This window comes from Coregonus lavaretus (assembly GCF_964263955.1).
Source record: "Coregonus lavaretus genome assembly, chromosome: 18".
NCBI classification, from domain to species: Eukaryota; Metazoa; Chordata; class Actinopteri; order Salmoniformes; family Salmonidae; genus Coregonus; species Coregonus lavaretus.
Genome location: NC_140005.1, coordinates 17137306 through 17158643, shown reverse-complemented (window position 1 = coordinate 17158643; position 21338 = coordinate 17137306). Strand labels below are relative to the sequence as shown.

The window sequence follows — 21338 nt, the reverse complement described above, 5'->3', positions numbered from 1 at the left end:
TCTATCACGGGACGGTGAGCAGGCCTCTGCATTCTAGTTATGAATGTGTCTCCCTTCTGCCGTATAGATGCTTTGTATGATACACCCACTGAGCTATAATTGATACACTGAGAGCAACTGGCGGCAAAAGAGCTGATCACAGAACAGGTTTTTAGAAATGCATAAGTATTCAGACCCTTTGATATGAGACTCGAAATTGAGTTCAGGTGCATCCTATTTCCATTGATCATCCTTGAGATGTTTCTACAACTTGATTGGAGTCCACCTGTGGTAAATTCAATTGGATTGGACATGATTTGGAGGGGCACACACCTGTCTATATAAGGTCCCACAGTTGACAGTGCATGTCAGAGCAAAAACCAAGCCAAGAGGTTGAAGGAATTGTCCGTAGTGCTCCGAGACAGGATTGTGTCAAGACACAGATCTGGGGAAGGGTACCAAAAAATGTCTGCAGCATTAAAAGGTTCCCAAGAACACAGTGGCCTCCATAATTCTTAAATGGAAGAAGTTTGGAACCATCAAGACACTTCCTAGAGCTGGCCGCCTGGACAAACTGAGCGATCAGAGGAGAAGGGCCTTGTTCAGGGAGGTGACCAAGAACCCGATGATCACTCTGACAGAGCGCCAGAGTTCCTCTGTGGAGATTGGAGAACCTTCCGGAAGGACAACCATCTCTGCAGCTCTCCACCAAATCAGGCCTTTATGGTAGAGTGGCCAGACGGAAGCCACTCCTCAGTAAAAGGCACATGACAGCCCGCTTGAAGTTTGCCAAAAGGCACCTAAAGGACTCTCAGACCATGAGAAACGAGATTCTCTGGTCTGATGAAACCAAGATTGAACTCTTTGGCCTGAATCCCTACGGTTAAGCATGGTGGTGGAAGCATCATGCTGTGGGGATGTTTTACAACGGCAGGGACTGGGAGACTAGTCAGGATCAAGGGAAAGATGAACAGAGCAAAGTACAGAGAGATCCTTGATGAAAACCTGCTCCAGAGCGCTCAGGACCTCAGACTGGGGAGCGAAGGTTCACATTCCAACATGACAACGACTCTAAGCACACATTTTTACATTTACATTTTAGTCATTTAGCAGACTTACAGTTAGTGAGTGCATACATTTTTCATACTGACAACGCAGGAGTGGCTTTGGGACAAGTCTCTGAATGTCCATGAGTGGCCCAGCCGGAGCCCGGACTTGAACCCGATCGAACAGCTCTAGAGAGACCTGAAAATAGCTGTGCAGCGACGCTCCCCATCCAACCTGACAGAGCTTGAGAGGATCTGCAGAGAAGAATGGGAGAAACTCCCCAAATACAGGTGTGCCAGGTTTGTAGCGTCATACCCAAGAAGACTCAAGGCTGTAATCGCTGCCAAAGTTGCTTCAACATAGTACTGAGTAAAGGGTCTGAATACTTATGTAAAAGCATATTTCAGTTGTTTATTTTTAGTTAAAAAATTGAGGTTATTGAGGGGAAGTGTTGGAAAGATTTTTCTAAATGAGAGAGGAATTGTTGTCATTCCCAATGGATGAAAAAACTGACTTTGTGTAATGAAAAGAAAATATGTCTCCTTGCCTATGTAACAGACATACAGTGGGGAGAACAAGTATTTGATACACTGCCGATTTTGCAGGTTTTCCTACTTACAAAGCATGTAGAGGTCTGTAATTTTTATCATAGGTACACTTCAACTGTGAGAGACGGAATCCCCAAAAAAATCCAGAAAATCACATTGTATGATTTTTAAGTAATTAATTTGCATTTTATTGCATGACATAAGTATTTGATCACCTACCAACCAGTAAGAATTCCGTCTCTCACAGACCTGTTAGTTTTTCTTTAAGAAGCCCTCCTGTTCTCCACTCATTACCTGTATTAACTGCACCTGTTTGAACTCGTTACCTGTATAAAAGACACCTGTCCACACACTCAATCAAACAGACTCCAACCTCTCCACAATGGCCAAGACCAGAGAGCTGTGTAAGGACATCAGGGATACAATTGTAGACCTGCACAAGGCTGGGATGGGCTACAGGACAATTGGCAAACAGCTTGGTGAGAAGGCAACAACTGTTGGCGCAATTATTAGAAAATGGAAGAAGTTCAAGATGACGGTCAATCACCCTCGGTCTGGGGCTCCATGCAAGATCTCACCTCGTGGGGCATCAATGATCATGAGGAAGGTGAGGGATCAGCCCAGAACTACACGGCAGGACCTGGTCAATGACCTGAAGAGAGCTGGGACCACAGTCTCAAAGAAAACCATTAGTAACACACTACGCTGTCATGGATTAAAATCATGCAGTGCACGCAAGGTCCCCCCGCTCAAGCCAGCGCATGTCCAGGCCCGTCTGAAGTTTGCCAATGACCATCTGGATGATCCAGAGGAGGAATGGGAGAAGGTCATGTGGTCTGATGAGACAAAAATAGAGCTTTTTGGTCTAAACTCCACTCGCCGTGTTTGGAGGAAGAAGGATGAGTACAACCCCAAGAACACCATCCCAACCGTGAAGCATGGAGGTTGAAACATCATTCTTTGGGGATGTTTTTCTGCAAAGGGGACAGGACGACTGCACCGTATTGAGGGGAGGATGGATGGGGCCATGTATCGCGAGATCTTGGCCAACAACCTCCTTCCCTCAGTAAGAACATTGAAGATGGGTCGTGGCTGGGTCTTCCAGCATGACAACGACCCGAAACACACAGCCAGGGCAACTATGGAGTGGCTCCGTAAGAAGCATCTCAAGGTCCTGGAGTGGCCTAGCCAGTCTCCAGACCTGAACCCAATAGAAAATCTTTGGAGGGAGCTGAAAGTCCGTATTGCCCAGCGACAGCCCCGAAACCTGAAGGATCTGGAGAAGGTCTGTATGGAGGAGTGGGCCAAAATCCCTGCTGCAGTGTGTGCAAACCTGGTCAAGACCAACAGGAAACGTATGATCTCTGTAATTGCAAACAAAGGTTTCTGTACCAAATATTAAGTTCTGCTTTTCTGATGTATCAAATACTTATGTCATGCAATAAAATGCAAATTAATTACTTAAAAATCATACAAATGTGATTTTCTGGATTTTTGTTTTAGATTCTGTCTCTCACAGTTGAATTGTACCTATGATAAAAATTACAGACCTCTACATGCTTTGTAAGTAGGAAAACCTGCAAAATCGGCAGTGTATCAAATACTTGTTCTCCCCACTGTATTTGGGAAACTGAACAAACTGAACGTAAGCATGCAGGGGAAATACAAACTAATTATATAGATGAGTGACCGAATCAGCTAAATCCGTTTGACTGTGATCATGGCTCAGTTGACATGCCGGTAAGTGAAATCGAACAGATGATCGAGCTGTAATGTGACCGAATGCTGCAGACAACACATTCACGGGTCACTATGGAGGAGTACGCTGATTCAGTATTCTCGTCTGCATAAAAAAAAATACAGATTCAGGTTGGATGTGACAGGAGAGATGAGGTGTGCGCTGTCGACCACACCCCCTGACTTTGAGAAGCTCAGACGCGACAAGCATCAAGCCACACCCATCTCATTAGCGGTGGTGAGATAAGAGAAATTATGTCAGACTAAACTGCAATTGACTGTCATAGCCCCACATTTAAAGTATATGATGATGAGTTGAGAATACAATCAGAAATACTGTTAGAATGTTTTGCAATTGACTGCCATAGCTCCAATTTAAAAAAGTTAACATCAGCTGTTAATTACATAATTTTATTTCACATGGTTGGAGTTGTGAGAATTTTCAGATTTCAAAATGGGGTCGTGGGCCAAAGAAGTTTGGGAATCCCTGGTCTAATCTAACCATACCTCCTCTGGTGGTTTGCCAGTTAATATCAGGGAGCAATATAAAGTATCAACATCAACAGTTTGATAGCGCTGTATCTTTACGAGTAAAGCTACCAGAACCAGCTATGCCTCAGAGAGACAGAGCAGAGCAGATGCATGGTGTGGGATGGTAGAGTCTTAGAACAGAAATGTGATGAATGCACCAACACCCACATCTCTGCAACACCAATGAGTTGTGGACAAATCATTTCCATTTTAATAAGAGTTAAACGAACAGATCAAGAGGTCATTCAGAGGTTATCACAATCTTCATATTCAAATCCTACATATTTGTATAATGCAATGAGAAGACCTCTTGATGTCATTTTGTAGAGGGCTTTAAATATAATATTTGAATATTATATTGGAGCTGCACGTTGGGCCACCCCACTTTGCAGCAGTTGAACTGTAATAAAACATGTTGTCTCTAAACCACCTCATGAGTGTGTCCTACGTGACTTTCCCATAAACCTGGGAACCAGCTAGGATATTTCATTTGTGCTTTGTCTCTCACACCGGAGCCTCAGTATCCTGTTTGAACAACACAGAGACACTGGGTCAGATATAGATTAGACATGAGAAAGGAAAGGGGACATTTATAAGATATTAGAGATCGGAAAGATACAGTACCTCTGACGTTTGTGTGAGCGCGCGTGTGTGTGTCTGTGTCTGTGCAGTCATGGGACCCATCCTCCAGATCAAAAGTTATGAGACAGAGGGGGAGGCAGGGATCCATACAGTAAGTGAGATAAAGAGATTGGCTAGAGATGGGTTAAATACCTCCACAGTGTGTGTGGTAGTGCTGATGATGAAGACTTGTCCTCCAGAGGAAGCCCAGACGTGTTCCTCCACAGCTAGCATGGCCTTCACTGGCAGAACCCCCAGCTTCAGCACCTTAGGAGAGTCTGGATTCCACGAGCCATCTGAAACACAAGCATACACATACACTTCATACAAATCTGCTACAAGTGCAATACAGTGGCAGATCACTACAAATCTGGAAGAACCAAAAACTAAAGTGGACCAACTATCCCTATGCAAGAATATGAATGTGTTTGTTAGATATGGTCGTTCAGATTATGCATGCATTAGCTGCAGAAAACCCCTCTAAATGTCATCTGCATTTCTGATCCTCATAACGCTGGAGAGGCCATTGATGATTTCACAGGTTTCACAATTAATATAGATGTACTGAGAGGCGTTAGTCGTCTGTAGAGCCAACCCACACACATCCTACATACTGCTGCCTGCCTACTGCTACGGAGCCCAGGACAGCACTCTGAAAACCCAACACTGGGTACTGAAAACCCAACACAGAGTACATTATAAATATAGCTAACACATTTCATCTTTCTCCCTCAGTTTAGAACCCGATTGCAACAGATCGAGAACACATAGAAGTGTAGGGAGAAATTGTAGGATTAAATCCTTAAACAAAATTCAAGGAGCTCAGAAGTACTCTGAATAAGGAGTTCATTTCCTCCAGACCCCCAACTAGCTAAGCCAATCTACTACAGGATACATTAGAGGACTCACCAATTGTGTTTGTTTAAGGGAACTGACAAAGGGAGTGGTGCCATACCGGGAGGAGTGGGGAGATTCTTTCTGGGGTATAGTAATTACTAGGGAAGTACGGGCTAAGGTGGATTACAGACACTGCTTTGTGTTTATTATTATAATAATCCCAAGGTGTGTGTGTGTGTAACAAGGACAGAGAGAGATTGAGAGAGAAATGCTAAAGTGTACAAGACTAAAACTGTGTTTAAACATCATTCTCCCTCCCAGTCAGTCTTATGTAACTTTCCTCTCCTCGGTTGCAGCGTGTCAACAAAAACCAGTTCTTTCACATTCCATCATGTCAATGTGACTTCTTGGGAACATCCAATCAGACTGCAGTGTGTGTGTGTGTGTGTGTGTGTGTGTGTGTGTCAGAATAGTAGATAGATCTACATATAGATATAAATCTCATACTGAAAGACATGCTGCCAAAAAGATAACCAAAGGAAAACAAAGCGTCAAGGCATAAAACCTTGCACTATGATAACAAAATATACAGTATGTAGAGATGTTACATGCCATGTCCTTATTCCTTGACTGGCTGGTGATGGCATGCGGTCTCTGCTGAGCCATTCACACACATAAACAAAGAGAAGAACAAGTGTGACAGAATAGGTCTGGCTGGGGATTCAGATAGGGCTGTGCCTACTGCAGTGTGACAAGACCTACCACAATCACTCTGCCACAGGCAGGCAGAGTACAGCCCCAGCAGAGCTAAACACGTGGAACTCAAGCTGTGGAACTGTGGCCATACAGATAGTGCCATATACTATATGAGTCTGCAGGCTTTGCAACTCTAGCATGCAGTGCCATTTTGCTATATTATTATTTCTTTCGACTTACCTAATGATGATGGCATTATCAATGTGAAAGGATTTATTTGTCAAAACACGTTTCATAACTTAAATGACAGTTTTCTATTTAGGCTTATACTGGGGGGGTTACTTCTTATGGTTCCTTCTCTGCTGCTGTTCCTTTCAAATGGAAATGGGATCCTAATATACACTGAGTGTACAAAACATTAGGAACAGCTCTTTCCATGACATAGACTGACCAGGTGAATCCAGGTGAAAGCTATGATCCCTTATTGATGTCACCTGTTAAATCCACTTCAATCAGTGTAGATGAAGGGGATGAGACAGGTTAAAGAAGGATATTTAAGCTTTGAGACAATTGAGACATGGATATATGTGCCATTCAGAGGGTGAATGGGCAAGACAAAAGATTTAAGTGCCTTTGAACGGGGTATGGTAGTAGGTGCCAGGCGCACCGGTTTGAGTGTGTCAAGAACTGCAACGCTGGTCCACCATGGTCCACCACCCAAAGGACATCCAGCCAACATGACAACTTTGGGAACCATTGGAATCAACATGGGCCAGCATCCATGTGGAACGCTTTCGACACCTTGTAGAGCCATGCCCTGACAAATTGAGGACGTTCTGAGGGCAAAAGGGGGTGCAACTCAATATTAGGAAGGTGTTGCTAATGTTTTGTACACTCAATGTAAATGCTTATAGCATCTGTGAGCCCACTCAGTGTGACAAAAGCACTGGAAGAGCATTAGCTAGGACATGGATGCACAAGTTTCACCACTGAAGCTAGGATGATTCATCATTTCAAGTTCAAACTTGAGCTGGGACACAAACACTTTTCTGTCACACATGTAGAAGAACAAGTATGCAAATTAAATAACAACACTTTCAATTGTCATTTATAACTACAGTGTATCTCCATCTCGTCTCTCAGTGACAACATTGAGGGAGCCAAATAATAGCGGAGAACAGGGCTGTCACCAACTCAGATTTTCCATTCAGTCAAACCAAACGCAATATTTCTGATATACTATATAATAGAATCTGCTGCATGGAGAACAAAGGAATAATCTGATGTTTAGAGGAAAGAAGTTACATGAAAACAGTGACATTCTGTGGAACCAAAGTGGACATTCCTTCAGCATTGCAACATTCCCTTACTGGCTTTACTGAGCTGGCTGAGGATCAGGAGGATACTTTCCCTTCTTACTTTCCCCTCTAGCGGATACAGGTATATCCTCTATCCCTCTCTCACACAGCATGATATGATACAGCCTGCCCGGTAGTTGGACGGAAGGCATATTTACTCAACCTGGATTTCGAACAGGGATTTTCCACACGTTTCCTTCTCACAACATCCGGATATGTAAATAAATACTCTGATGGTGACTTAGCTGGGAATGTAGTTGGAGCAAGGCTGAACCCCAACTGGTGACTGGATTTCGTTTTCCATTGAAGTCAATGTTTGGCTGGCTTGACTTCTCACAGATCAAAATAAGTAGCTGACTGAAATGTAAGAATAAAACCACCTGACACTCTGTGGCATTTAATCATCTCTGAACTGGACCTCAGAGCTAGAAATGAGATAAAATGACCAACTGGTGTCACAGAGAACCAGTGTCATGCAGAGCAGGCACCAATACCAACATAGAGACAGACAGATCTGCAAGGCACAGAGAAAATGGATAACTACAGTGTACCTCCATCTCTTCTCTGATGCTGTTTTTCTCCAGTGATGGAGAAAAACCTCAAGAACTTTCCTAGAGCGACTACAGTTCTGAGTCATGATGAGACTACAATTAATTAAGCAAGCCTTTGGCAATGGTAGCGTCTCACCATCCTGTCTTAATGTGGTCATGTTGCTGTGACTAAATGCACTTTACTCCTTCAAAAACAAGTGTTTTCATACTATGAGAGAGAAAGAGACTCAGACATGGATACAAGCACCAAGAGAGAGAGAGAGAGAGAGAGAGAGAGAGAGAGAGAGAGAGAGAGAGAGAGAGAGAGAGAGAGAGAGAGAGAGAGAGAGAGAGAGAGAGAGAGAGAGAGAGAGAGAGAGAGAGAGAGAGAGAGAGAGAGAGAGAGAGAGAGAGAGAGAGAGAGAGAGAGAGAGAGAGAGAGAGAACTGTGTGTCTGTCAGTGTGCTAGCTCTATCAGGATATTAAATAGGTCAGCGCTAGCTAGAAGATTATCGACTTCTCCCAGGCAACCAGGCCACGCTCCATGGAGACAGACCGTTGTGAGCCCTATTACAGCCAGCCAGCCTCAGAGAGAGGCCCAGGCCCTGGAGCAGAGTTAATACACTGGACACACTGGTGATTAGCCCTGGAAGCCACAGGGACGGGGTCAACACACAAACGTAACAGCCTCTCTGTGAGTCTACCCAGCAACCCAGCATCACCCCATTTCCCGTCAACTGTCTAGTTGAGAAAAGGTCATGGTCTTCCTCCAAGAGAGGCTGAATGGCTGAATCTGTTCCTCTATTCATGTTTATTGGTTGGACTGAACGCACAGTAGCAAGCAAAAGTTTACTTTTTCCAGATCTGACCATTTCAAATAAACACAGAAAAACCTACCTGGATATACAGTGCATTCGGAAAGTATTCAGACCCCTTAACTATTTCCACATTTTGTTACTGCCTTTTCTAAAATTGATTAAATAAAGGTTTTTCCTCATCAACCTACACACAATACCCCATAATGACAAAGTGAAAACAGGTTTAGAAATGTTTGCAAAGAAAAAACTGAAATACCTTATTTACATAGTATTCAGACCCTTTGCTATGAGACTCGAAATTGAGCTCAGGTGCATCGTGTTTCCATTGATCACCCTTGAGATGTTTCTACAACTTGGAGTCCACCTGTGGTAAATTCAATTGATTGGACATGATTTGGGAAGGCACACACCTGTCTATATAAGGTCCCACAGTTGACAATGCATGTCAGAGCAAAAACCAAGCCATGAGGTTGAAGGAATTGTCTGTTGAGCTCCGAGACAGGATTGTGTCGAGGCACAGATCTGGGGAAGGGTACCAAAAAATGTCTGCAGCATTGAAGGTCCCCAAGAACACAGTGGCCTCCATCATTCTTAAATGGAAGAAGTTTGGAACCACCAAGACTCTTCCTAAAGCTGGCCACCCGGTCAAACTGAGCAATCGGGGGAGAAGGGCCTTGGTCAGGGACGTGACCAAGAACCCGATGGTCACTCTGACAGAGCTCCAGAGTTCCTCTGTGGAGATGGGAGAACCTTCCAGAAGGACAACAATCTCTGCAGCACTCTACCAATCAGGCCTTTATGGTAGAGTGGCCAGGTGGAAGCACTCCTCAGTAAAAGGCACGACAGCCCGCTTGGAGTTTGCCAAGAGGCACCTAAAGGACTCTGACTATGAGAAACAAGATTCTCTGGTCTGATGAAACCAAGATTGAACTCTGGGCCTGAATGCCCAGCGTCACGTCTGGAGGAAACCTGGCACCATCCCTACGGTGAAGCATAGTGGTGGCAGCATCATGCTGTGGGGATGTTTTTCAGCGGCAGAGACTGCGAGATTAGTCAGGATCGAGGGAAAGATGAACGGAGCAAAGTGCAGAGATCCTTGATGAAAACCTGCTCCAGAGCACTCAGGACCTCAGACTGGGGTGAAGGTTCACCTAACAGGACAACGACCCTAAGCACACAGCCAAGACAACGTAGGAGTGGCTTCGGGACAAGTCTCTGAATGTCCTTGAGTGGCCCAGCCAGAGCCCAGACTTGAACCCGATCGAACATCTCTGGAGAGGCCTGAAAATAGCTGTGCAGCCACGCTCCCCATTCAACCTGACAGAGCTTGAGAGGATCTACAGAGAAAAATAGGAGAAACTCCCCAAATACAGGTGTGCCAAGCTTGTAGCGTCATACCCAAGAAGACTTGAGGCTGTAATCGCTGGTGCTTCAACAATGTACTGAGTAAAGGGTCTGAATACTTATGTAAATGTGATATTTCCGTTTTGTGTGTAGATTGATGAGGAAAAAAACAATTTAATCAATTTTAGAATAAGGCTGTAACGTAACAAAATGTGGAAAAAGTCAAGGGGTCTGAATACTTTCCGAATGCACTGTAAAATAAACACACCTATTAATTCTAATAAATTCGTATTTTATGTTTGGTTAAGCCAATTTAGCTAGTACCATCGTATAGTATACCTATTTAAATTAAACGTAACAAAAATCAACTGTTAAGAGACAGACACAGACAGACAGACAGTCTTCAGAACAGGCCTCACCTTGTGCACTGGAGTAGATGGTGACTGAGCCGTTCACTAGGCCAGTGTATAAACACTGCTTCTTGTGCACCAGGCTGGTCACGGTAGACTTGTCTGGGGTGAAGAAGTGTTGGAGACGGACCTTCTTGGATCGCTGGCTGCTCTTATAGACTATGATGCTGCAGAGGAAGACAAAAGAGAGGAACATTTTATATGATCATATTCTGCACATACAGTTGAAGTCGGAAGTTTACATACACCTTTGCCAAATACATTTAAACTCAGTTTTTCACAATTCCTCACATTTAATCCTAGTAAAAATGTCCTGTCTTAGGTCAGTTAGGATCACCACTTTATTTTAAGAATGTGAAATGTCAGAATAATAGTAGAGAGTGATTTATTTCAGCTTTTATTTCTTTCATCACATTCCCAGTGGGTCAGAAGTTTACATACACTCAATTATTATTTGGTAGCATTGCCTTGGGTCAAACGTTTCGGGTAGCCTTCCACAAGCTTCCCACAATAGGTTGGGTGAATTTTGGCCCATTCCTCCTGACAGAGCTGGTGTAACTGAGTCAGGTTTGTAGGCCTCTTTGCTCACACACGCTTTTTCAGTTCTGCCCACACATTTTCTTTAGGATTGAGGTCAGGGCTTTGTGATGGCCACTCCAATACCTTGACTTTGTTGTCCTTAAGCCATTTTGCCACAACTTTGGAAGTAGGCTTGGGGTCATTGTCCATTTGGAAGACCCATTTGCGACCAAGCTTTAACTTCCTGACTGATGTCTTGAGATGTTGCTTCAATATATCCACATAATTTTCCTTCCTCATGATGCCATCTATTTTGTGAAGTGCACCAGTCCCTCATGCAGCAAAGCACCCCCACAGCATGATGCTGCCACCCTGTGCTTCACGGTTGGGATGGTGTTCTTCGGCTTGCAAGCCACCCCCTTTTTCCTCCAAACATAACGATGGTCATTATGGCCAAACAGTTCTATTTTTGTTTCATCAGACCAGAGGACATTTCTCCAAAAAGTACGATCTTTATCCCCATGTGCAGTTGCAAACTGTAGTCTGGCTTTTTTATGGCGGTTTTGGAGCAGTGGCTTCTTCCTTGCTGAGCAGCCTTTCAGGTTATGTTGATATAGACCCATGGGGCGGTGTGCAATTGGCCCAGCGTCGTCCAGGGTAGGGGAGGGAATGGCCGGCAGGGATGTAGCTCAGTTGATAGAGCATGGCGTTTGCAACGCCAGGGTTGTGGGTTCGATTCCCACAGGGGGTATGAAAAAATAAAAAAAATAATGTATGCACTAACTGTAAGTCGCTCTGGATAAGAGCGTCTGCTAAATGACTAAAAATGTAAATATAGGACTCGTTTTACTGTGGATATAGATACTTTTGTACCTGTTTCTTCCAGCATCTTCACAAGGTCCTTTGCTGTTGTTCTGGGATTGATTTGCACTTTTCACACCAAAGTACGTTCATCTCTAGGAGACAGAACGCGTCTCCTTCCTGAGCGATATGACGGCTGCATGGTCCCATGGTGTTTATACTTGCATACTATTGTTTGTACAGATGAACGTGGTACCTTCAGGCATTTGGAAAATGCTCCCAAGGATGAACCAGACTTGTGGAGGTCTACCATTTTCTTTCTGAGGTCTTGTCTGATTTATTTTGATTTTCCCATGATGTCAAGCAAAGAGGCACTGAGTTTGAAGGTAGGCCTTGAAATACATCCACAGGTACACCTCCAATTGACTCAAATTATGTCAATTACCCTATCAGAAGCTTCTAATGCCATGACATCATTTTCTGGAATTTTCCAAGCTGTTTAAAGGCACAGTCAACTTAGTGTATGTAAACTTCTGACCCACTGGAATTGTGATACAGAGAATTATAAGTGAAATAATCTGTCTGTAAACAATTGTTGGAAAAATGACTTGTGTCATGCACAAAGTAGATGTCCTATCCGACTTGCCAAAACTATAGTTTGTTAACAAAACATTTGTGGAGTGCTTGAAAAACGAGTTTTAAATGACTCCAACCTAAGTGTATGTAAACTTCCGACTTCAACTGTACAGTGCATTCGGAAAGTATTCTGACCCCTAGACTTTTTCCACATTGTTACATTACAGCCTTATTCTAACATTTATTAAATTGTTTTCCTCATCAATCTACACACAATACCACATAATGACAAAGCAAAAACAGGTTTTTAGAAATGTTAGCAAAAAAAGAAATAAAAGCAAAGGGTCTGAATTCTAAAAACCTGTTTTCGCTTTGTCATTATGGAGTATTGTGTGTAGACTGATGAGGAAAAACATTTATTTAATCAATTTTAGAATAAGGCTTTAACGTAACAAAATGTGGAAAAAGTCAAGGGATCTGAATACTTTCCGAATGCACTGTAAGAGGAAATTATAATTCAATCAAATCACTAAATCAGTTGATTTATTTGGATCCCTGTGTATTGCAGTTGAGCTGAAGACCAGTTGTAGGCTTATAGTAAGTTTGTTAATTAGGCTTGTGGATGTAAAACCACACATACCTGCCCTCCTCCATGCCCAGACAGACCGTGGGGGTATCACTGGTCTTCCCCGCTGAGGAGTGTTTATTTTCAGGGTTCCCCTCCCCGTTCTCCTGGGTCCTCTGCTCCATGGGTACGTAGGCCATACACAGGATCCGTGACTCCACATTGAAGCACTCGGTCACTTTGGGGCTAGAGTTCTGCATGGCCACGATGGCTATCTGACCCATCTGGTTGGTGCAGCTCGCCACCTGAACAGGGATAAGAGTAGTAACATTTAGGAGGAGGGACAGGAGTTTTTCCTGTCCACATGACCTGACCAGGAAAGATTCTATGCCCCAGCTAGGAAATAAAAACCTTTTACAGAGCTTTTCAATTCTGACCTCATCCCTCAAGGGGTTGTGATAAAATGGAGAAAGTTTGAAAAACAACAATCACAACAACAAACCTTTACAATGCTTTTAACCACTCCAGCAGAAAGCTGCACAGCAGACTGACCAATAGGAGCGTAGAGGGACATAATGGCCCTCTCAATCAGGCCAACAGTGAGTCATTTACAATAGAAAAAAGTGTTTGCTTTCATTGAGAATGGGAACAGTCAATCACTGGAGGACATTGGGAGACATAGTATTGTGAATGTTTTATCCCTGTGAAGTAAATACATTTACATTTACATTTTAGTCATTTAGCAGACGCTCTTATCCAGAGCGACTTACAGTTAGCGCATACATTATTTTATCGAACCCACAACCCTGGCGTTGCAAACGCCATGCTCTACCAACTGAGCCACATCCCCTGCCGGCCATTCCCTCCCCTACCCTGGACGACGCTGGGCCAATTGTGCGCCGCCCAGCTAAGAGGCACTAAGTGGAGTAAACTGATTCATACAGTAAACATACCACTAATGAATGAAAGGGCCTCTGTTCAATTATTCATGTAAATCTCAGTGTGAGTGGAAGAAAGCTTTTTTTTTTTTTTTTATAGCTGATGATGAGTAAGATGTCTACTCTCAACACTTGGCTCTGGCTAGAAACATAAGCGATCATTGATATAATATACATTTGTTATTATGCAATGAAGCACATGGGTGTCCATACTGTACAAATCATAAAGGTATATGTTTTAGAAAATAAAACATCCAGGTGTCCTCACCCACACACAGCCGTGTCCCAGAGCAGGGGTGTCGGCTGTGCTCTCTATGTTGATGTGGGGCTCGGGGTTATGGACGGCACACTCCACCTGACAGAGACAGAAGGAACAGACACAGTTTTCACATCACATGTGTATGGAGTTTGTAGTAGTTTCCTACATGGCATTGTAACAAATGATTCATACAGTCATGGGATGTGTACTCTGTACATGGAGCCATTAACTTTGCCCATGGCTCAGAGAGAAAGAGGCTGTGTGGGGGAGGGGAGGCCAACCTTGAACTCCTGTAGTTTGGACATGACCACAGGCATCTGCTTGAGCAGAAGAGGATGTTTCTGCTTCTTGATCTGGTTACCATCATCCTCCGCAAAGAACCAGCCCTGCAGGTTGTCCTCCTCTGTTAGCGAACACACACACACACACACAAACACACACATAAACACACACACAAACACACACATAAACAGTCCCTACCAGAGTAATTTAATTTCTAAGAGGAACACTATGTCCAGTGTGGAGTGATCCTAAATTCAAACCGGTAAATATTACATTTCCAAATATGTTACATAACACCTGATTCTATAATCTACACACCAGATTCAGGCTTTATAACTTAATGATCCATTTTACAGTCAGGAGACCACAGAACTGGAAAAGTGAATTTGAACTAATGATATTCGCTTAGTAAACATTGATTTTTAAATACCCATTGCTATGCAACTGAACCTGAAATTTGGAAGTGAGCCACGAAGCCAGTGGCAGTTTGAAACATTTACAAGTGGAAAAAGAGCAGAGAGGCAGTCCCTCTGCATACAACTACTACAGTGTTCTATGGAACTACAAAGTGACAGAGGCAGTGGAGAGAAGCAATAGGGAACACAAAGTATCCAATGTCAACAGACAGAGCATTGGGTCTGTGATTGTGACTGAGGCCAGAGTAGACGTACCCAGAGCCAGCTTGGCCATCTGCAGGTTACTGATCCACGACTGTTTGATGGCCGGAGAGAATGTATTGAACACTGCACTGAAGTATGTGGGCCTGCCAGACCTGCCCAGAGGAGAAAGAGTGAGAGACAGAGAGAGAGATATGATACAGTAGAGAGAGCGAGAGAGAGAGAGCAGTGTTGATACAGTGACAGTATCCATTATACAGTGTGTTGCTCAGAGCCCACAGTGCATTGAGATTGAACACTGGGGTGTATTCAAACATGTTGGTATGGTAGGAGTGAATGAACATTGATTTTATTTCAAGTCAATAACCCCTACAGTGCACTACTTTTCTGCCTCCTAACATTCACTTCAGCATCATTTCTATTTTCAAACATTTATGCAACTGCTCAGTGATCCTGATTCTGAATACAGCCTACATATCTCCCACATCCCCAGATTACACAGAGGAACAACACAGTGCTGTCAGATGACCCTAACAGCTGAAGGGACATGTGATCCTGCTCTCTGACAGCAGACAGGGCTGTGAATAATTGAAGACAACGATGATTATAACAGCTAATGACAGCCAACGTAAATACCACATCACAGAAGGATCTCTCTGGCATGCAACTTCCCGTTCACTCCCTCTCTCCATCTCTGTCTCTCTCTCTCTGGAGTGTGTTGTTTTTAGATGGGGGGATCAGAGAGGAATGAGAGCAGCAGAGTTGTATCTCTAAACGTGATGCCCTGGGGTGTGAGGGGTCAGCATGAGTAAACAAGGTGCCGGTTAGGTCCAGGAGGGACCATGTGGAGGGAGGGAGCACTCTCCTATAGTAATGAGTTGATGAAACAGCTGCACTGTCTTCTCTGAGGAGCTAAAACACACTGATCCACAGCAGAAAGCAGAGCGCTCTAACAGACTCAATCATACCCCTGAGATCAGATTAGAACAAAATTAAAGTTGTTTATCCACCGTGATGGTAACACTCTGTGCTCATTCCTGGATGGTGAGAGGGGACAGTGAGGGAGTGAGGACATAGGGGCCTAACCTAGTGAGTGAGAGGGAGACAGCGGTGTGGTGGGTGTGAGGTCTATGTGTGTGAGAGACAGCAGTGGTGTGTGTCAGACACTGACTTGTCCGGTTTGCCAGGCAGCTGCAGCTGGATCCTACAGCGGTCTGCAGCCCGGATCTCCTCCTCCTTCTTCAGGATGAGACGCTGCAGACCTGACACCCAATCATGGGCCACCGTAGCGTTAACGTTCTACAGTGAGGGAGAAAAAAGAGCCAGAGAGAGAGAGTCAGATAAAGTATTAACACAAGACACTGCTTATACCATAGCCCCATAACGTCAGATGCGTGCTAGATCTATTACAGCTTTCAATCATCCCATTGGGCGAGCAGAGATTGACTCCACACACCAGCTCTTCCAAATTGACCACAAAAGCCCCCCTCTGTCTTGTGTGTGTGAGACACATGTCTCTCTGTGTGCCTCTGGCCTGGTCTCTGCTCCCCCACCACTCTCAGACAGACACATCACTAACACTGGCTAGTTGAGTCTCACAGCTCAGCACTACACAGCACTGTCTGTGGAAACTACTGTGCACCAGAGCTCACACACACACACAGCCTGACATGACAGAATGGGGACCCCATATCAAAACCTCAGGCCACATTTATACACAGCCAAATAATATACTTGTATTCTCACAGGCAGAAAACAAGCCTTGAAATGAATGCAGCGATATATGCGGCTCACCTGGTAGTTTCCCTTGAGGCTTCCGATCATGCTGGAGATCTGGTTGACCAGGCTGAGGTCGTGGATGAGGTTCTGCAGGTCCTGGTACAGCTGGCCTGGACCCATGTACAGCTTATCTGGGAGGAGAGACAATGACAACAGGTCAATAAACGATCATGTCATTGTCAACAGAGAACTGTGTTATTACCAAGCAAAGTTGGTAAAAGAAGTAAGTTGTGATTCACAAAGCTGAGCCCATATCCCATCTGAACCCACTGACCCAACAATATGAGCCATACAAATCTCAAGGGCAATTATTTTGCATTGAAAGCAGGAGGTAAGATAAGACATACTGCCAGACAAAGTCAGTCTGTTTCCCAACTTGGCATGGCTCTGAACTGTGTGTGTGTGTGTGTGTGTGTGTGTGTGTGTGTGTGTGTGTGTGTGTGTGTGAGAGAGTGTGTGTACTTGAGTTTCCTGGGTTCAAACTTCCCTCTATCGCGCGGGTGTGTGTGTGTGTGTGTGTTTCTTTGTAGATGTGCCCTGCCTAACCGAACCAACGGCCCAGTGAAGTAAGTGATTATTGTGTTTCTGTGCGTCCAGCTCGGGACAATGGGCTGCTTTGTTTGTCAGTGCTCAGCCTGTATATCAGGAAGAGACACAGACAGAGAGCCAGACTCCTCCGAGAGAGAAAGAGGAGAGGCCCCTGTAGGCTCTGCCAGCACATAGCCTTCTCTCAAGGCTGTAACTCAAATAAACCTGCAGCACAGAGAGGAGGACCCTCCTCGTCTTTCAGACAGGCCTGCCAACAAGTCATCATACGGTATGATTTGCACCATATGGTACTGTCTGCTAACAAGTAAGCAGGGAAGCTCTTAAAGATGATTTCACCATATGACTTTTCAACTTAAACGTGGTCTACCACTCTCATAAGGCAGCACATTGGAACTGGGAGGGGGTTAATGTGAATGGGAATCTCTGGCGCCAGGATTCCTGGAGCTCCCTCTGGTTTTGCCAGTCTACTTTCTGTGGGGTCTATAATGGCCCTTCACACTGCCGTAGTGTTCCAGCTCCATGGCAACCGCTCCATTCTTCCCCAGGGCTGCCAAGAGAGGACACTCAGAGAAACTTCCACTCTGTTTGCACTGCATTAAGTACTTCACGTAGGTGGTGGTCACACTGGAGACAGAAAGAGTTATTCAGAACTGGCTACTTCAGATTGTACGTTTACGTACAGAAGCTAATTCAGGGACTTTCTCTTCATCATGTACCAAGATATCATTCCACTTATTAATATATTCAGGTATATTCAAGTGTATGGTAAAAATAACAATTTGTCCTAGCTTCTGAAACATGTTAAAATGTGATGTGGTTTCTGTTCTATTGAGCTAATTGTCTTGTCTAATGGAGTTAAAATATTCCCGCCTCATCTGTCTTAATGATGTCTGTGTGTGGTTGGAACCAGGTCAGGGCAGAATCACTGAATAAGCTTCAGTCATGCTTGTTGGCTTGTCATCCATGGGAATTCTACAGGCCATGATTCATCTCTATGACTATAGATATTATATGCTCTGACAAACAATGATAATAGGCCACAATGAGACCGAGTGCCATGGACAAGCACTCTGGCCATGCTGAACCTGACCTGTAGAGCAGTCAATCATCTATGGCTCTGACCTGAACTAGTGCCACATCAGCTAGAAGAAGAAAGGGTCACGGTTTATTGTTTGAAAGTCTTTGCCAATGTAACTGACCCATCTCTTCTGGTGGTCCCAATTAGCTAAGCTGAGTACAACAGACATGAGGTAAGCAAATAGACATCCAGAGCAGAGCAGAGCACAGGGAACTGTGACATCATACGCTGGACCGTCTTTTTATTGCCTCTAGTAGGCAGGTCACCAGTTGCTTTGGCGGAACATACTGGACTATGGAGAGAGGGAGAGAAGCTGAGAGTGGGGTTTTTTCCACGTAAAATGCCTGGCCAGAACAGACACACAGAGAGGACTAACTAGGAGGAAAATCTCATCAGTATTAAAGAAATCATATGGGTCATAGAAAAAATATGGGGTGGGGGGGGTTGACATGGCCTGATCCATTTCTGTCAGGTAAAAATGACCATACCGTACTGTCATGTTTTCAATTCCAGCTCCATGTCCAATGTAATTAGCTAACATTACTGAGCTGAACCAGACTGCTGTCCTGTCCATATGGATCTCTTAAGGGCAATAGGTTACTGGATGTATGTATAGGGGTCTAACCAAGGTCAGGACTAGACAGCTGGCTAGGAATATGCATGCCTGTCTGTCTGTCAGCCCAGGGTCCAGATGCTTTAGTTGACTGTTTTTAGCCCCATCAGGCCGTCTGTGGCTGGGACTAGAGGGCAGATGGAGAGGTGGCGGGTGGGTGAGTGGGTAAGAGGCTTCGGGGAGGAGAGGGGATGAAGGTGGCAGTTGGTAGTGGAGGGGAGGGAAGAGAGGAAAGGGCATTTCAGTGAGTAAGAGGATGAGAGGGAAAAATCTAAAAGGAATGGCCCATATGGTCAACTTCACTCAGGGTCCTGTGCTTTAACAATATGGATGGAGAGCAGTACAGTACATCACTAATGGACTCTTAAATAACAAAGGCTTACGCACAATGACATCCATTTACAGGCTACACTGTCATCCTCTTCTCAGCATGTGGGTCAAAGGGCATGGCTATTACACTATAAAGCCATTTGTAATCAGAGGCTCAACGTCTGTATACAGTAGGCCATACCCTCGGTATTACAACTATATATATATACAGTGCTAATTTTCTCTACTTTTGCATATTTGTGATACTGAATGTTATCAGATCTTCAACCAAAACCTAATATTAGATAAAGGGAACATAAGTGAACAAATAACACAACAATTACATATTTATTTCATTTATTTCATAAACAAAGTTATGCAACACCCAATTCCCCTGTGTGAAAAAGTAATTGCCCCCTTACACTCAATAATTGGTTGTGCCACCTTTAGCTGCAATGACTCCAACTAAATGCTTCCTGTAGTTGTTGATCAGTCTCTCACGCCGCTGTGGAGGAATTTTGGCCCACTCTTCCATGCAGAACTGCTTTAACTCAGTGACGTGTGGGTTTTCAAGCATGAACTGCTCGTTTCAAGTCCTGCCACAACATCTCAATTGGGCTTAGGTCTGGACTTTGACTAGGCCATTCCAAAACTTCCAATTTGTTGCTTTTTAGCAATTTTCATGTAGATTTGATTGTGTGTTTTGGATCATTGTCTTGCTGCATGACCCAGCTGCGCTTCAGCTTCAGCTCACAGACGGATGGTCTGACATTCTCCTGTAGAATTCTCTGATACAGAGCAGAATTCATGGTTCCTTCTATTAAGGCAAGTCGTCCAGGTCCTGAGGCAGCAAAGCATCCCCAAACCATCACACCACCACCACGCTTGACCTTTGGTATGATGTTCTTACTGTGGAATGCAGAGTTTGGTTTTCGCCAGGCATTACTGGAACCATGTTAGAAAGGGGGCAAATACTTTTTCATAGCACTTTTTCATAGAATGAGTATCTCTGGCTTTATACACACAACTGGAGTAGATCACACTAGCACCACAGAGGGGTTAGACAGAAGCCGGCATCAGAGGGCTTGGTGTAACGGCGCAGTGGTAATGTCTGCTCAGTCACAGCCTGCCACACACAGGAAACTACTGTCACCTCCGTTCAGAACCTCTAGCATACAATAACATAGTTACTCCATAGTTATTACAGCATCCACCATGCCTTCCCCAGTGGGTGTACTGCTGTCACCACCTGAACACCAGCTAAATGAAAAGCACACTAATGTAACGTTGCATTACCCATTACCCACGCCTGGTTGGTAATCAGGAGTACGGGTGAATGTTCTTTACTAAAAAAAGCAACTGCCTGGTTATGACCACAAATCATACAGTCTGGTTATGATGGTAGCATGGTTTCCAATAAGGAGTTTAAAGGAGCGGCCGTGCCGAGCAGCTGCCAGAGCAGGCCAGGGGAACAGTGAAGTCAGTGACCCTGCATACAGTAGAGAGTGGAGCTGGCTGCTTAAAAGACTAACCACCACAGTCTCTCTGGAACTATTTTAAAACGTCTCTCAGTGGTTTGAGAGGGAAAGCCTGGCACACAGAAAATGATGGCTAAACATTTGTCGTTGGGGTGTCTGAAATGAATATACAAGCAACTTTTGCTCCTTGATATTGAGTGTGGCCCTGCAACGCTATAATCTGAGAGGGAAAGCCCCCCATGATTCATCCAACAGTAACATCAGTGATTAATTTAATTACAGTAATCATCTAGAACTCATCAATATTTCAGGGGGGGTGTTGAAGCATTATCAGCACTAAGAGGCATTGGTATTGATTTTATACACAGCAGAAAACAAGGTATTGCTGCCTGTACTGTACTGTATATGCATTGTACAGCCACTGTGCAGATTAATGACATATTATTTCAATTTATATAACGGGTGGTTCTAATCCTGAATGCTGATTGGTTAAAACCGCATTCCAGCCAGTGTCTATTC

General features: G+C 44.2%; 1 protein-coding gene across 1 annotated transcript in view; it reads right to left on the bottom strand.

Annotated features, from left to right (window-relative positions):
- The window catches only part of LOC311145335 (rho guanine nucleotide exchange factor 10-like), a 70850-nt gene that overhangs the window by 23363 nt on the left and 26149 nt on the right, over nt 1–21338 (bottom strand). Inside the window, exons 17-24 of the mRNA XM_084181565.1 lie at nt 16808–16923; nt 16185–16312; nt 15068–15168; nt 14396–14517; nt 14124–14210; nt 12993–13222; nt 10466–10623; nt 4617–4759 (exon numbers count right to left, since the gene is read on the bottom strand). Coding sequence (XP_084037691.1) covers nt 4617–4759; nt 10466–10623; nt 12993–13222; nt 14124–14210; nt 14396–14517; nt 15068–15168; nt 16185–16312; nt 16808–16923 — 1085 coding nt within the window. The remainder of the gene's footprint in view (nt 1–4616; nt 4760–10465; nt 10624–12992; nt 13223–14123; nt 14211–14395; nt 14518–15067; nt 15169–16184; nt 16313–16807; nt 16924–21338) is intronic.